Source organism: Epinephelus fuscoguttatus, linkage group LG10, assembly GCF_011397635.1.
Source record: "Epinephelus fuscoguttatus linkage group LG10, E.fuscoguttatus.final_Chr_v1".
NCBI lineage: Eukaryota > Metazoa > Chordata > Actinopteri > Perciformes > Serranidae > Epinephelus > Epinephelus fuscoguttatus.
Genome location: NC_064761.1, coordinates 10156228 through 10174884, shown reverse-complemented (window position 1 = coordinate 10174884; position 18657 = coordinate 10156228). Strand labels below are relative to the sequence as shown.

The window sequence follows — 18657 nt, the reverse complement described above, 5'->3', positions numbered from 1 at the left end:
TGGTTGATTAAAAATATACATTTTTCCCATGCTAATCTTGCATTGTATGCATTTTTTAGTGCTTTGATGTGACATTGGAGAAAACATGTACATATGCATGCTCAATGAGCAACACCGCTTACTTCCCCCCTCACTCTTTCATGTGTGTACAAGCTCATATGTGGAACAGCACGCTATGCATATCAAGATATGCTTATGATGTAAATATCACCCTGCATCTTTTACTGCTTAATACCTTCAGGGTGTGTTCATTCATCACTCTGTCAGTTGTTATCAAGCAGAATGAATTGAATCGGCTGAGTTTGCCCTTCGCACCGCAGACTGAATTCTCTTTGCTTTCTGTTCCCTCACGTGGCTTTAATGTGTTTACACTCGCTTGTGGTAAACAACAGATTAACGTCACAGAATGTAGGTAATATCAGCAAGCTGCAAAAACACCCATCTGAGACACTGTCAGCTTTTTCAGTCTGTTTGTGCTGTATACTGTGATTTCAGCTGCCTCTGCTGTGGTAGTTTTGTGACTGGATAGACAACAGCCAAACACAGCTGACCTGTCTAATAGATTGCCATTTATTGTTTCAGTATGAGCTTTTGTTTGTATTTACTGCTGTGTCATTTGGTAAAACTGATGTTTGGTTTGAAAGACTGCTTACCTATCTTTGAGTATGTATGTATTTATTAACTGCATTCACAACATGTAGTACTGAAATTATATGACATGACAGAGAATATTACAGAGTACGGCCACATTTACCATAAAATACCTTTTAAACATGAAAGTTCTACCTCGATGTTGACATGTATGAAATAATCTCAACTCAAAGTTCCATGCTTTTTTTTTTTTTAGCTTTCATCTGCATCTCAATCCCTTTTAAAACAGAGATTTGCAAAACTGCCAAAAAGAAACACTGAAACACTGCGGACATAATGCTGCCCTCAGTGTGTGATTTTATATAGCATGCCAGCATTCCAAAAGCAGAAGTGGATTGCCATGTAGATCTAGATTAATGGCTCCACCATTTTACACTGATGTCAACTTGGCTCTATTACCACCTCCACCACCAGCTTAATGGTGGAACAATGATGTCCCCGCTGTGCTTTTTATACAGAATGGTGAGGTGGAAGCTTTCAGCTTAATTTTTTGGGAAAATCAAATAAGGTTTCAAGTGGTTTGTTAACCTTAAGAAAAAGAATAATTTTCTCAGCATACTCTTACTGCAGATTTTTTTTAAAAAAGAAAACATGCCTTGAAGGCACCAAAATTACACCATTCATCATAGCCAGAGACTGTAAAAACAGCAATTATCATCATATTTTTACATTTCTGACAGTGCTTGGACACATTATGTTCGACAAACGCTTCCATCAAAATCACCATATTTTACATCTCATTTAGAATTTGACTAAAACTAAACCATTTGTAAACACTAAACAGCATGAACAAGAGTGAAAGGATGAGGCTTTTTCAACTCCAGGATTTAATCTTCAACTTTTAACCTTTAATTGTTAAACACCAAAGGGTAAGAGTTTTAAAAATCTAATAACTCATTTATGGTAGAGGGAGGGTTCGTTTTTCACCAGTCATTCAGGGAGGCTCTTAGAGGGTCAAAAAAAATACAAAAAAACAAAGTCACACCCCAGCCACTCCCTCCTCTGGAAAAAAAAAAACAGTCCCAATATAGTTTTCTCTATTAACCATTTGGTCTATCATATGCCAGATACCAGTGAAAACACCTATAATTTTCAAAAGCTAATTGTGATATATTCAAGTTGCTTGGTTTCTCAGACCTCCATACCACATTACAAAATAATCAAAATCATTTATTGAATGATTTTGTCAAAAACAAATCAATTTGTAAACTAATTGTTTTTGTGCTATTATGATATTATTTGTTTTAAAAACAAATACTAAAGAAATCTTGATGATATATAGTGAGTACAAGTGTTGGACAGTGTGTCAATGGTCAAATAAAAATTGCAGTTTTTGGTCCAACACACGTGTTGCTGAAACATGTGATGTGAAAGACCTTAAGAGTTGTGAATACTGCCTATGGGCTATTGCATCAGCAACATTTGGTCAAGTTATTAATTGGGTAGCTTTGATTCTATATCATAAATAAAATGTGAAATTGAAAGAAAAACTGGCCATACATATTAAAACACATTCTCTTTCCCAACTTGTGAATATTGACGGTTGGTCACGCCTCTCGGTGTCTGACAACGATGCACAACGCACCTTTTAGCATATATATGAGACACAGGTAAATGTATTGATGGCAATATTAGATGCTCAGAACAACTGACGCAGTATAAAGAGCAAGAAAGTTCAGCTGGAAAGGAGGTCAGGTGGATGGATGGGTCAAACAAACACAGGACTTTGACCTAGAAGATAGCTGTTTCTGTCCTTTGTAAAACCAAAAGTCTACGTCAGTTTACCCAAACCATGATCTTTTCCTAATCTTAATCAAGCAGATTTGGTTTAGAAACCTATGTTAAAGTTTACAAAAGTTTATTTTGAATGGAAACTGTACATTACTTGTGAACCAAAAATTATTTATTTTGAAAATAAGCAGAGACTGACATGTCTGATGCTGGAGGGGTATCTAGAGTGTCATAGTTTGAAGCGTAGGGCCACTGACCAAGCTGCTGTATTTGGCTGGTTTGGAGTGAGAGTGTGTTGGTCTTTCTCCAATATGTGCAGTATAATATTCTGTGATGACCTGTGATGCAAGCTCACAATTTTCTATTCATTTACAGGCCAAGATTGTGCCTACATAGTACATTAAGCAGTCATCAATGAGGAGCAGGCTCTGAGACAGAACTCCACTGAAAAAGCAGAAATCCAGGGTCCATTTCCGTCATTCTGACCATGTAGCTGCAGCTCAAACACTAAATTGCTTTCCTTCTTCTGTGCTGCAGCCCATTTTTCATTGACTTGTCCTTAGTGATGGCCCGCTATAGAGTCCATCAGAGATAAAACTGTACATTCTCTAAAGTGAATTGGCAAGAGGACGTCGAGCTGATTTGGCAGCCGCCACTGAACCAAAGTGCTGCTAAAAACCTCTCTGATTGAGATGAATAGAGAAAGGGCCCTCTGGGGTACATTTGTTTGTGAGGCATTTTCAGGTGACTGATGTAAAATATTCACAACGTCAGCAGCCTCTAATTCAGAACATGGGTTTTTACCTCACTCAGATGAAGACGGATGCCAAAACAAAGCTGCCTTTAAGAAGAGCACTGGTCCCCTGGTTTTAGGAGATAACATATTTTAAATGGTACAAATGCCTGGCCTTAAGGCCTGGAGGACTGAGTGGAGCAGAACTGGAAAATAATCACAGACGGGAAAAAATGAGATAGGAGTGTGAGGGAAAAAAGTCTCTGCTGTTACATGGTGTGATAAATCAGCCCCCTCCATTTCAGTAATTTCCTTCGAGAGGCTCCATCATTTGTCAAACATTTTGTGGTATGAGTTAAGGTGTCATATGCGACTGAACAGAAGAGATGAGACGAGGACAGACAGGCCTTATTTAGCAGTCCTTTTAGCCCGGGATCGAGGTGCAGCCATCGCACAGGAAACGCTGCATCAATCAACGCGCTTACCTTTGATTTGCAGCCCAGGCTCTCTGTATTGAAGATTCATTAAACTAAAGTTGGGAGGAGAATATCATTGACGGGGAGGAGAAGTGATAAGGAATGTTTGACCCAATTCGCCGTGCGAGCCTCGAGTGTTCAGTCAGTCATGCGGCGTCACGCTTCATTTGTTGGCACAGATGAGAACACAAGTAAGAGTGGAGCCTCAGAAATCAGATAATGGCTGCTGAGGAGCGGTTGCAGAGAACACAGCTCCCTGAGTTTGGGGCAGTTTTGATGGCGGGATAAACAAAGCCAAATAAAAAAAAAAAACAAAGCACTCCGTTATCACAAGCGTGGATGAATAATTCATTATGGGGACTCTTTTTTGGCATCTTTATTATTCAGAAAGGAACATAAATGTCCTTCTTTTTGTCTTCTCACCGTGTCTTAAACCCTTTTAACCTTTAACAACATCCATAGGTTTTCTGCCTTGATGTGTGAAGGGTGAGAAAGCCTTGATTATTGTATGGTATAAATAGAAAGATGATAGCTCCTGGCTTTAGTCTCATATCTGACTTTCCGATGTCAAGATTTTTAAGAATTTCACTTCTTCCAGCTATTTTTCTTTAATCTGCAGCCTGTTCAAAGAAGTGAAGCCTGGAGAGCAAAAATAAATACACAGTCACATTTGCTCTCTTGGCCTCTTTTCAAGTGACTGGTACTTCCTGTAAAACAGCATAGCTTAGCTTCCCTCAGAGAGTCTCAGTGAACATAACACCACATACAGTATTAAATTTCACTTTCTTCTACCAAAGGTTCCCCTCTGCTCCCCTGTGGCTTCGAGTGGCTTTTTTTTCCCTCACACAATAATCTCATTCTGATGCTATTTTCCTCCTCTTCCCCCTATTTCTTGCTTATAGTTTATAAGCTTATCCCTCGCTGGTTGACATTAGAGTGTAAGCCAGTGCAACAAAGTGGTCTTAAAACATGCATTGAAATCCTCAAAGACTGAATAAACAGGCGGAAACCTATCTCAGATGCAAATGTGGATTTGCACATTGACTGTGCCGTGGTGATTAAGCCAAAGACAGTTCTTGAAGGTGCGGCGGAATGAGGCGATTTTGAAATGAACGATGATTTTCATGAAACATTAATGCTATCTTGTACTTTTTTCCCCCTCCTAGCAAGCAGAAAGTGCAGTCATTTAATGCCCATTGTTGCTCAATCTGACAACACAAGCTCACTAAGTGACATTTTATGCTGTTTTTGTGGAATTATTCATATGAGGGATTTGCAGCAGTGATGAATCTTCATCAGTAAAATGCTCTCACCTAGCTTGCAATAATATTAAAGCCTTAGATTTTTAAATAATGGATGAGCCTCAGAGCCGTCTGCATCAGTGGACCATGTTAACGGGGCTAAGCGCCGCGTTGCCCTGCAGAGGCCCCACACCAATAACACAGAGGCTATCATCCATCTATATACAGTGCAAAACAAACCATAATCTGATTTAGATAATACTGGTTTTAATTGCCAACTTGTAGCATCATTTCCTTTTATCATGTTCATGTTATTCAATTTGGTTCCAGCTTCTCAGTATAATCAGATATTGTATAGTGGTGTCTTCCTCTTTAGTCGAAAACAAGAGAGAAGATAATTCACTTTATTATTTTATGTTATGTTACTGATTAATGAACATTTTTGTGTGTTCTTTTTTTTCATTATCCTGCTTTCTTTACTTGCTGTGTTGTTTACTTGCTTTTTCGCAAATAACACTGTTATTCCCCGTTCTTGTAGCAAATAAAGCATATTTGAACTTGATAGTGTTGTAGTGGGAACAACAGAGCCAGCAATATCTCTCCCTTTGCTGTAGAAACTGAGTAAAACTAGCAGCTGAGCAGTTTGCAATCCAGTTACAATGCCAAATCCTGGCTCTGGCTCTCACCTGCTCCAAAAGTTGAAACGACACGTCCCGAGCCACCACACTTGTGCGCTGGGTCGCTGTTGTGTCTGAGAGTGGAACTATGTCAACTTTCCAAGCAGCAGTGTTTCACTGAACAATGTGTCTGGCAGCAGGCAGAGCTCAATTTTCACCAGCAGAGTGTAACACGAAGCTAAAAAGGATGCCTTCAGGGCTCACTTGGGAATGTTTGCTTGCTGCTTGAATATACAGACTGGTAACAAATTAAAGGAAAAACCTGAATATATGAGCGGAGACACATAACAAATGCTGATGCTTCCATAGAGGGCACGAGAGCTCAGTGAATGGCTTTATATGCTATTACATTTGCAGTCACTGGATCTCACCTCAGTTGAGCATCTATGGGAGAATTTAGATGCACATATAATTTATTTATTTATTTCTATGGCTCTGCAGCGAGGATAGCTGTGGCTGGAGGCATTGTATTTTTGAGTTGTCTGTTCCTCCCATTCTCTTGACTATGATATCTCAAGAACGCCGTTAGGGAATTCCTTTAAATTTGGCACAAATTTCCACTTGGATGTAATGATTAACTGATAAGATTTTGTTTGTCATAGGTCAAAGGTCAAGGTCATTGTGACCTCATCAGTCTCATTCACGTAAACACCTTGAGGGATTTTATTTTATTTTATTTTTTTTTTCAGATTAGGCACAAATGTCCACAGGGTCAACTGAGTGGGTTTTGGTGGTCAAAGATCAAGTTCACTGTGGCCCTGTATGTTGCATTATTGTGAACACTGTATCTCAATAACACCTTGAGGGAATTTCTTAAAATTGGCATAAATGTCCACTTGGACTCAAAGATGAACTGATTAGAATTTGGTGATCAAAGGTCAATGTCATTGTGACCTCACAAAACTTGTTTTTGGCCACAACTCAAGAATTCATAAGCTAATTATGAAAATATTTTACACAAATATCCAATAGGATAAAATGAAAAATCTCTATGTTATATCCAAAAAGCCAAAGTTCAACTGTGCTTTTCTGGAGATTACTCAACATCCTGACTCAGGAACCCAAGGGAAGACATTTGGTCAGATACTGAATTGGAAACACTAATCTTGGGTGTCTGACTTGGAACTGTTATGATTGTATCGATTTTCTGTGCTGATGGGGGGAAGATGTGTGTGAAGTACACAGACATGGACGTAAACTGTAACTGCAACTTGACAGGTTTGTGGAGGTATACAACTGCAAGGCAGTAACTCTAGTTTTTATTCATTTTACCCTTATTTAACCAGTTGAGTAAATTGAGAACCAATTCTCATTTACAATGACATCTGGACCAAAAGGCAGCAACAGGAGGCAAGTCGATACAAGAATTAAAACATAGATACAGCTGGTGCAGTACAACAACATTGGGCAAAATGAAAAAATCCCAATATATACAGCACAGACAACAACAGTATGCGTAGTGTTCCAGAAAAGCAAATTCAAAAACGGGTAGAGTGATCAAAAGCTATCAATTTGAGGTATAAGAGGAGGGTAAAGGAATGAAGGTGTGGTGTTTTAGCATCTTTTGCAACTTGTTCTAGTCACTAGGAATGGCAAACTAAAATAAGTGACGGCCAAAGGAGGTGCAGACTTTAGGAATGACCATGTTAATGAATTTACTTAAGGGTAAATTGGTCTCGCGGGGAGACAGAACCGTTTTAGAACATTGCAGGGGAAAGTTTCAGCAGTGTGAACTGTCTTGTCTCAGATAGACTCAAGCCGACTGATGGTGTTGACTTTGACTCCTCTTGTCAAGTTGCCAGTGGCTGGGTTTAGAACGAACGGCAATTCATCTGTTTCAACAGCCAATTGTCTTGTAGCTAAGTCAGCTGGCTAAGTTCTGTCAGTAGAGGGTGTGATAGCTTGCTGTAGCATTCTCTGACAACAGAGCCCGACTGTCTAATATACATGACCGCGGCTGTTGACACACAAGGTTGTCTCCGTCTTCACGCTGTGTCAGAGGAGTCAGAAGTTGGAATGGAAGTACAAAGAGTCATTGCTATGGGGACGATACACTGTCTCAGCTAGTGTCATTGGTGTAAACTGGCAAGTTTCACAATGTTGCAGAGCAGCACAGAGCATTGCAAGTAGCTGCAGGTTTCAACTTGTCTCGTCACTAATCTTTAGTCTGAACTAGGTGTTAAACAACACTCTCCACCAAAGCAGGATGGTATTCATCCATCTTATAGAGTTCTAGAGACTCTGAGAATCTAAACCAAGGAGCACGGAAGATGTTACAGCAGCTTGTGGTAATCAAACACTGTACTTATGGCTCATTTCCACTGTGCGATATAATACAGCTTGATTTGCCTCACTTAGAACCATTCATTTTGTTTTTCTATCGGCAAAAGTTTGGGTAGTCCCTGGTGCTTTTTATGTTATCACCTTAGTTGAGCTGCCACTTACAGCTAGAGTACCACTGATTGGTTAAAGAGAATCATTAGAACCATTACCAACGCGATGAAAAGATTGCGTTGGAGATAATGTCATGGCAGTTTTGCACAGCATCACTATGATGATCAGCTAAGAATCCCACTTATATCTACAGAGTACTATGTGCAGTGGAAAAGAAAATTATGAAAAGCTTCTGGTACCGAGAGGGAGTGGAGGTGAGTCGAGTTGAGCCGAACCATGCGGTGGAAATGAGGCTTAAGATACTTTGTGATTCTTAAAGTCATTTGTCACCCATCAGTAGTTGACTTGCTGACTGTTACCTTTCCCTTTTCTTTGCTGTAGGGCAATATTTTAGAGGCCTATATGCAGATTGTAAAGCTTACAGCACTGATCTGATGGGAACTGAGCTTTTTTCCTTAAAAGCTTGGTGGTTTAAGGATTCTGTGAACAGTGGTAATTGGCAGAAGACAGACAGATACAATGCAGGAGGGAAATTACTATAATAAAGGACAAAAAAAATTGCAGCTTAATAGAAAACTGAAATTGGCATTAGCTTTTGGATGATTGAAAGCCAATCATGATCATTTGCTTTTTTAGAAACAATTTCTTGTTTTGCAGCCATGCCACCATGGTGGATCCAGCACTGCTGCAGAATAGCCCACAAAGTTTCTCTAATATAATGCATAAGTAGAATGCAGCACTCAGTGACCCATGATGTTGAATTGTCACAGCTTCTCTGGTATATTAATTTTCAGCCAAATCAGTCAGCCCTAAAGACATTCTAAAAAGCTAAAGACTACAGGTAGGTTACACAAGGTCTATTTTCAGGATGAATTAATTCTACAGCAGCATTTAGGCAGAGAGAAGACATCAAAAGGCAAGCCTAGAGGGCAAAGTGAAATTCATCGAGATAAAATAAACAAGTCACGTCCACAGCATGTGCAAGCATCACAAACTGCTTATTCTAGGAAAGCCTTTAAGTGCAATTAAATGTTCCATTAAATGCAGCTGTTAGTTATTCCAACACAGTCAGCACAATTATCTTGTACTCATTTATAGCACATTAATAATTCCCCCACCAACTGATCCATGTCATTTGCATATCGCATTTTTGGAATCACTTGTATGTTTTCTCGCTTTTAGCAAAAAAAGGAAGAAAAAAAGCCTCATGGGGTCTTGAAAGTAGTGAAATATACAAAAAGGATTTTTCTCTATTGGGGTCGATTTCTAATAGAGGAGGCTGACTGTGCACACATGCTCTGCTCCGCTGGGTTCTTTTTGCAGATGGTCTCATTGCTATGCATAGAAAAGCCATCTTTAGATTTGCATTTGGTCAATTTTCCCGTTTAAGTTGGACATCTGTCTGTGTTAGAAATTAATCTGCGGATCCCCACGGAGGCTGCTCGGATTTTAATTAATTGTGTTAACGCGTCAATAATAAAGAAGACACAGCTCTGTCTGCCTGTCCTGCCTGAAATGATGATATCTCTGTATTAAAAAGGCAGTGTACACAGTCATGAATTTAAAAACAATAGCTCTGCAAAGTGTTTTGTAGTTGGAGACTGAAAGAGACAGAGTGTATATATAGTACATAAAGAGCTCCCAGCTTTTATTCATCCTCATGTCTCTCCGTATTTAGTTTCCTCATTGACCTTGTAGCTGTCAGAAGTAGATGTCAAAAGAGAGACAACTTTTCTGCCCACAGCAGCAAAAGTCTTCCTTTTCCTCCTGGCTAGATACTGTAGTTGCTGTCATTAATCTAGGAAGGAGATGTTGCTACTTTTATTGGACCTTTGGGAAAATATTAAAAGAAGACACCGTCATGGTGTTTGGCAATAATTCGCAAGTGACAGCGAAGGAGATGGATTTCCCTTCAGGTTGGCAGTTTATCTTTGCTGCCTGTGGAGCCTGGATATATACGCGTGCTCCAGATCAGGCTTTTGTCAAGGATGATTGAGCTGAGATTGTGAACAATCTAGCCATGAGCTTAAAAGCAGAGGAACGATTCTACAGTCTTTTTAATGTGTGTGCATCTGTGTTTTGTCAGCACAAATCTGGCGTTACGTCTCTGAGCCTCGGATATGGTAGCACCTTGTGAGACTTGCGGCAAAAGTTGTGAGATCTTTTTATGCCTGTCCCAGAAGGTATTCTGTTTTGACATAACTTTTGTTTCTCACTTCTTTTTACCAATTATTTTTCATTGTATTCATGCAGTATGTCTCTGACCTTTATTTTAAGACAGCCTGTTTTCAGTTTAAATGAACTGCCTTTCCACATGAAGTGCAATTATTGGAGTCCGTGCCTGACTGTTTTTACAGATTTTTTCACTCGCAATTTGGCTTTGCTTGTGTGAATGTAAGCCTCTCCTCTCATTATTACTTTTTTTTTTTAAATTTTGCCATGAATAGTAGCAGACATTTTCTGCTCTGAGTTCTGTTTTTATCAATTTATGTCACCATTGTTAACAAAAATTCAATTCGTTAGACCTGGGTGTATATACAGCTACAGCAGCAACGTTAAAAGAGGTGTTTCTCCAAATGTTTTCATGCTCTTATTTGAAATTGTATGATCTTAAGTGCACTCATGCTCAATAAGCCTGTTCTCATTCATAGGTTGTCAAATACTGATGCTTTGTCAAGTCTCTCGGCATGTGATATTCATGCCAAAGGCACCCTTTGGCATTTCTATGAAGTAAACACCAATGTAAACCCATCAGCAGCAATATTTGACGCTCAGAGCAAGTATAAAGTTCGGGAAGGGAGGATGGTGGATGGGTCAAACAAACACAGACTTTCCTCCAGGAGACTGCTGTTCATGTCCCGTGTGAAACCAAAAGTCAGTACTGTTAATGTAAAGTAACTCATGTGCGTCTTTCACTCACATAACGTGATGTTAGTGACAAGTTTATGTCACGTAATATACTTTATTTAACCCAAAACATGATCTTCCTCCTAAACCTAACCAAGTAGTTTTGTTGCTTAATCCTGACCATGATCGTTTCACAACATTATAACCAGGTCTTACGTGTATCACTCAGGAGACAGCTGTGCATCTCATAAAGACGCCAAAGAGTGCCTTGTTACTGAACAAAAAAAATTGTTGCTATTTGACAACCTGAGATGAGAACATGTTGGCTCAATTGTGAGGGGGCTGCCTGCATGAAAACCACCACACACACAACTCATTATAGTGAGACATAAGCTCCTAAAATGTAATACTCTCCAACCATGGAGTGTTGTGTTTGTATGAAATGGACCCCAGAAACTTATTTTTAAGCACAACTCAGACCATTTTGACGATGCACGGGAGAGTTTTTAAACTACTATGTCCAGGCAAGACCCTTCAAATGAACATGGTTTAAAAAATATCCTGCCTTTTTCTCCAGAAAAACACCTCTAGTGACTATGTTTTAAAAGACAACAGAGTCTGGCCTCATGGCCAGCTTTTTCAGTGTTCAAGAGGAACGCTATCAGTATAATCTGTCTGCTACACATGCTTGCTCACACTTACTGTGTGTTAAAACCCCTTTGTCTACAATGTATCTTAATGCATCAGCCTCTTGACAGCAGAGTGTGGCCTAATGGCCGTAGAAAATTGATGCAGTCTCCATAAAAATAGTTGGCTTTCTGGCTTCTATTCTTTGCATTACTGTATCCAGTCAACCCCCTTACTGAATCACAACATTTTAATTTAGAATAAAATGTAAATATAGAATTTGTTTTGGAGTCAAGCCAGCAAGGAATGAGCCGTGAGCTTTAATAGATCGCCCAACTGGTAATAGAAATAAACACATTCAGCTTGAGTGGAGCTGCGGATCAGTTATCTGCCTAAACAGCTTCAAAAGCTTCATTTGTCCCAGAGAATTATTTCCTCCTGGCACACAGGAGGTACTTTTATTAAAAAACAGGAAAGGGACAGGTTTGTTCAGCTTGTTCATAAGTAAATACAAGCAAGCAACAGATGCTGTACAAGTAACATTATCTGGTGTTCTACACTCCGTTAGTTTTGCTGTCATTTTTGTTGTTACATTAGCATTTGACACTTGCTTGTGCTTGTAAAAACTGCTTTGCTCTCACTTTTCACCACACTGGTGTTCACAGTTACGGTGCTGTTAGCCTCTGTCACAGGCCAGGTGAAAAGCTCAGGTGCTATTTGACAAATTTACCAAGCAAATTGCAAATTTATTTCACACAGCTCCTCGGCACAGATACAAGGACACAGTGATGTTTACTGTGACTGTTTGTTCAGACAAACAATGGCATTTTGACAGTCCGGACAACCCATGCACACACAACTCACTGCAACTGTCCACTGGCTTCTGTATGTACACATCATTCCACAAATAAACTCTCTCAAATATGAGCTGGGAAAAAGGCTGGACATACTGTACTGTAGTTGCCTGTGTGTGCTCCAATTGATGTTTTTTTTTCTTCTGTTACTCCTACATGCTTGAACCCGCTCTGAGGTAATTAACCTGACTCAGAATAGGTGTGTAAAACCAAGTCCCCTCTCCGCCTCCAGCTGGTGCTTCCAAAACACCCACTCGTGACAGAGCACTCGTGAAGACTATCTTTCCGGTGCAGTTTGTGGATTTAAGTGGCCTTATGTGATATAAATCCTGATTAATAAATGTACACATAGCTGTTGTGTGACAGATTGTCAGATGTACAGAGACGCCATAATGACGGATGAAGTGTGGATAAATAAGGTGGCCATATCCTCTATAGACTGGCTGGTAGATAACCCTCTCTCAGCGCCAAACCAACAACTGCTGCCAACTTGTTTGGCGCCTCACTTCATGTCACTGAACCGTTTCCTACATTCATACAAGAGTCGTCCGGGGACATGAGAAACTCATGCTAACCAAATGTGGTTTCCCCCTCAAGCTGCAGTAATTTGATATCCTCCAGCCCTCAGTAGCTTACTTTGGGTGTCATTTATTCTCACATGGAGACTTTACACCTCCCACGCATTCCCATCAGTTTCCTCTGGGACGACGCTGTTCTCTCCGTCATCACATTGTCAGCAGCCATTGTGCAAGCTGCACTATTATGAGGAGAATGAAAAAAAAGGTGACATGATTGAAGTAATCACACCTACTGACAATAATAATCCTTTTGTAGTGCTGTTTTCAACTCCGCCACAGGCGCACCAAAATTGCCAAAAATCACTTGTTACACAATGTGAGCTCCCATCATACACCTCTAACAGAGCTTTGTGATGTGTGCCTCTGATTTAGAAAATAAAGGGACACATTTGTTAGAAATGATCTTGAAGGTTCCATAATCATGATCTGGCAGCCACCGGCAACACTTTTTTAACCTAATCCAGCCAGTTTTAGTTCAGTTTAAAGTGAGGAAGTTAGAACCACAATAAACCTCAAATGTAGCAAAAGCGACTGATTATGAGAGATAGCAGCAAGGGATGTTTGTGAAAGGATATTCCAATTCTTCTACCACTAAAGAGTAAAGATACTTGACAATGCTGTATCAACTTAGATTTTTTTTCAAACGTTTTTGTTTGTTGCTGTGTTTCTGCAGGAGATTTTCATAAATAACAATTGTAGTTACGACGAACAAAGCTAACATTTCAGCACAGGTCCTCAAAGTTGGCCTAACATTAAACAGAGATGTCAGGAAAAAAGATATTTTACCTCAAACTTTCAAAAGTGCAGGTTTAGTCAAAGTTATTCACACTTATTTTTATTCCAAGTTAGAATAAGTGTGGGTTTTTTAAGCCAACCTAGCAACAAAGATGGCAACAGACTAGAATATTATAACAACTCTGGGAGGGATCCACATGAAATGTTGTGCAGAAATTCATGGTCCCAAGAGGATGATTCATATTGACTTTGGTGATACCTTGACGTTTCCTTCAGTGCCACCATGAGGTCCACATTTGTAGTTTTGAGTGAAATTTCTCAAAAGCTATTGGACCCTATCTCTTGCTGGATATATATCTATATATCTTGCTATATAATGACGAGAACTCTGTCTGTGTGTCTGTTCCACGTTTTTCTCCTCACTGACATGGTCAATCCATGTGTGGGAGGATGCGAATGAAGCAATATTACATCAATTGGCCAAAGGGGGGCGCTAGAGCAACCGACTGAAATTGCAAACTTTGAATGGGCATATCTCATGCTCCGTATGTCGTAGAGGCATGAAACTTTGCACAGAATTGCCTCTCCTCATGAGGAACAAGAAGAAGAACCCATAACTTCCAGTTACATAGATTTTCCACCATTTTGAATTTTTTGAAAAACACTTAAAATTGATCTCTTCCTAGGAAGTTTGACCAATCTGCATGAAACTCGGTGAACATAATCTAGGGACCAATATCTAAAGTTCCCTCTTGGCAAAAGTTGGAAAACTTACTAAAACTGAGCTTCTATAAGGCAATGAATATTGCGGAGGGCGTGGCTCATCACATAAAGGTGTATAACATCTCAAGGGTTTCACCGATCACCACGCAACTTTGTAGGCGTATGACCACACATAATCTGAGGGGACCCCTCCATTATTGACCCCATCAAACAAAATGGGGGCGCTAGAGGGCTAATTTCTTATCTAGGCCTGACCGCCATATCGATTTTTACTAAACTTGGTAGATATGTAGAACAGGACGCCTCAAGGTGACTGGAGAAATTTAACTCGAATTGGCAACTGGGTGGCGCTATAACAACAGAAAAATGCTTTAAAATGGCTAAAATGCGACCGATCGCTGTGGCTCCCCCTGTGGCCCAATGTTTTGTTTCTTTTCCTAATTTTTGGTATGACTATGTCATGGTATGGTATGCTGTACATAATCACGGAAACTGTCAGTCAGTCATTCTACCAGTGCGCCCCACTTTTAAGTCAATACAAGATATAAACACTTTAACTATCTGCCTTTCAACGTGCTACCTCAACTACTAATGTACAGTTTAGCCCACTAACTATCCCACTATTGGCAATGGTACTACTGTACTTTCAATAAAGCCATCGTACTATCAAATTCACAAAAACTCTGTCTGAATACATTGCTCTCCTTAATGGGTTCAGTTGACTATTTAATCTGTAATTTTCTATGACCTGTATCCCAAACACACACCATGTGAAAGCGTGCGTGGGCAACTGTGCACTCAATGGGTATGGACTAGTTTAAGACAAAATACATCCAAAATTTCCATCAGCTTCATCATGCAAACACACTAAACTAGTTATGAACATGGTAAGCATTATGCTTGCTAGCATGTTAGCATTGCCACTGTGAGCATGTTAGCATGCTGGCGTTTGCATTTCGCTCAATGCACTGCTGTACATAAGTACAGTCTCACAGCCTTGCTAGCATGGCTTTAGACTTTTTGTTTTGTTTAAATCATAGAGCATTTTTATTCAAGATAACCTCATTAGGGAATAACAACTCAATCCTACAACTGCAGGGGACTTAAAACACTATATGAATAAAAATGCAGTCCTTTGCAGGGCAGGACATGAAGAGAGCCATGTTAGCTTGATGCCAATAAATTATCTGGCTATCGTGTATTACATGCAGCCTGGACTGTTTAAAGAGAAAGTCTGCCAATGACACATCAAAGTCTGTTAACTGGTCTTGAGGTGTACGACTAAATATGTGAGCAATATTGTATAAAGCTTTTTGTTGCTCCAGGGTGAGCTGCATGAAATTTGCCAAATTCCCTTAAGTGATATTACCTGTATTGTGGGTAATGTAGTACCCCCAAGAGAAGCTCAGTTCAGACCAGTGATTTGCAATGAGATGACACCATTTTCGAAAGTTGCAGAGACAAGTTGCAGCGATGTGAACTGGTCAGTCTGAGCCTGACTTGAGCTGTCTGATGGTGACACCTGCAACTTTGCTGGTTAAATTGCCTGGCAACTGGTTTTAGACCGTAAAACTTGTCAACTGTTTCTACAGCCAGTTGGCTTGTTGTTAAATCCACCGGTCAAGTCAAAATGACCGCAGTTGGTTTGTTCGCTTGCTGCAGCAGATGCTTTGTTCCTGCCGAGCCCTCTGTTTTCATCCTCATGGTGCGCTGGTGTTGGATGGTGAGTTGCCGCTGCTGCTGCTCGCTGTATGTGCCTAAGCTCTCCACAAACACACACACACACATTCTCATTAACTGATTAATTGGTGCTAGTTATTTGTATTATTGTGGCATATTTTTTATGAATACAGTTCTGATGCTTGTTTTGTTTCTGTTTTCCACTGTTTCATCACCACTATAAATGCAACTGTATCTCACCATCACTATCCTCAATTATATTTTAAGAAGCTACAAATTATACTCAGATACAAAATAAGCCATTGTGGATCTAGCAGTGTTAAAGGCGAGAGCAGTCCTTAATGTGTGAACTACTCAGTTGAGACAAGGTTGAAGAATGATGCCCACAACTGACAGATGGTTTTGTTGTCAATCCTCTCATCACATTTCAGCCTGTGTAGTCCTGTAACAATATTGCATAGCCTACCTGGTGCACCGAGCAATTATATGAATCCTCAGGTGTGTATATAATTGAATAGGACATGCTTACAGTAGCATCACAATATAGATTTTAACATGTTATGGATGTCAAGGGGCATTGTAATGGGGAAACACACTGTAGAGATGAAATTGACAGATGACACCATAACTTCCTCATTATGCTTTACTCCAGGGTTCCTTATCGCAACTCAATTTCCAGCCCACTAGCTCACAAAGTCATTCACCTAGATATAATTTGCACAATGGAGGTCTAAATAATGTGTAATATAATTTTTTATTTCTTAGAGGAGGAGGTTGTAAGGGGAAAGGTTGTTGTTAATGGTATTCTGCATGACAATAATTTGTGTGCTCTCTCTTACTCTTCCTTTCTTTTCTTTTATCTCTCCTGGACTCCTCTGGATTATTATTATTATGTGTCTCTCTTTTCCTCCCTTTAGGTGACCGAAACAAGGACGGGCCCTCTCGGATGCAGTAACTATGACAACCTCGACTCTGTCAGCTCCGTTTTGGTTCAGAGCCCTGAAAACAAGATTCATTTGCAAGGTTGGCCATCCATAATTGAACTCCCCCAATTTCTGATGGAATTGTCACAGTGTCTGTTCTCTGGCAAGCTTATAACTGCAGCGTGAGAGTGTCAGAACGAATTTAGCTTCAATCACTCTTTCGCTTTTCTTGCCATGCATGCTTGCAGAGTTCTGAAGTGAATCCCAGACAGTAATGATTCAGAACAAAAGTAGCAGAACTGTGCAGTAAAAATAAAACTTTAAGTGAATCTCAGCATATTGCATGTGACTCCAAGCATATGTCAAGCGTGGCAAAGAAACAGAGGAAATGAGTGCTGGCCTTCAGTGATTTACAGATCTAACGCACAACGGCCATCTAAACACATTTTCTGCAAAACCGAAAGCACTTACAGCTTCCTCTTCATTCATCCATGTGACATTTCCATGTTTTTGTCCTGTTTGTGTCCTTGCCTCAGGCCTTCAGGCCATACTGCCAGAGTACCTAAGGGCCAGGTTTGTGCAGGCGGCTCTAAGCTACATTGGGTGTAATGAGGAGGGCCAGTTTGTGTGCCGGGACAATGACTGCTGGTGCCAGTGTGCTGTGGACTACCCACAGTGTAATTGCCCCGAGGTGGATCTCAAGGCTATGGAAGCTAGTTTGCTGAAAATCCGAGATTCCTGGAACATGGCCAATCAAGACTTTGAGGAGTCAGGTCAGTATCTTCCTTTTCAGTGGCTGCGACCCTCCCACTGACAGCAAATTAGAACGTATTGATAGAAGAGCCGATAGGCAAAGAAAATAAAGACCGAAAGGCCATGAAAACAAGGAGCAATTACATCCAATCTATGTGATGAATTTTCAACAGCACACAGAGGAGCAATTTTTAAAGCAGTATCTCACAAAATTATCTGAAAACAACAGTGAAGAGAATCTCATGCCTATTAACCAGAATGACTTAGATGTGATGGCTTTTCCCAAAGTCCCGCTGTTAGGTGTAGTGATAGCCATCATTTTTTTTACAAAAAAGAAGACAATGAAATGTTAAAGCACCTTTACATATTTTAAACCTCTCTTTGGTAGGTTGTGAGTGAAACACCGTTGCAAAACAATTATTAGTTATGACTATGTTGCAGCTGATGTTACACAACATAGTAAGGTAATATATTTATCCTGCAGCGACTCTGCATCCTCATATGAGGACATTTCATTTTGGGTTCGGTGCACCTTATATTTAATTTTGCATAATATAGCCCCATTGTCTTCATCCGTGGACAATTCTTGTGCCATTTAGTGGTAGCAAAAGCACAAAACACTAATCCATGTAAAAACAAGATGGCAGGCAACTCTGCCAAGTCGGTCTACAGCTGATCCTGTCACAAAAGTGGACAAGGTGCAAAACTGGATCAAATTGTATGGTTGAAACTTTCTAATTTATGCTTAGTAAAATTTGTGGTTTGATATGGCACACAAACCAATTTTGATTATTCTTACAAGCTAAGACGCTGTTAATTAGGGAGCACTCATCTGAGGACACTGGGACTTTATTATTATCTTGTTTGAGGACACTGGGAATTTATAATAGTTTTTTCGCAACATTTCACACAGGTCAATTAAGTGTGACAGACAAAAAGGACATTCCTAGTTGGAAACAAAAAAATCACAAGGCTTTTAAATATGTTGCATCGTTTGCAATTTTGCTTTGCACACCCATGTTAAGGCACTGGAA

At 39.9% G+C, this 18657-nt stretch overlaps 1 protein-coding gene across 2 annotated transcripts in view; it reads left to right on the top strand.

Annotated features, from left to right (window-relative positions):
* LOC125895517 (BMP/retinoic acid-inducible neural-specific protein 3-like) overlaps positions 1–18657 on the top strand; it is a 70513-nt gene that overhangs the window by 35804 nt on the left and 16052 nt on the right. For both annotated transcript variants that reach the window (XM_049587417.1, XM_049587418.1), the window contains exons 5-6: positions 16865–16970; positions 17407–17643. In XM_049587417.1, coding sequence (XP_049443374.1) covers positions 16865–16970; positions 17407–17643 — 343 coding nt within the window. The remainder of the gene's footprint in view (positions 1–16864; positions 16971–17406; positions 17644–18657) is intronic.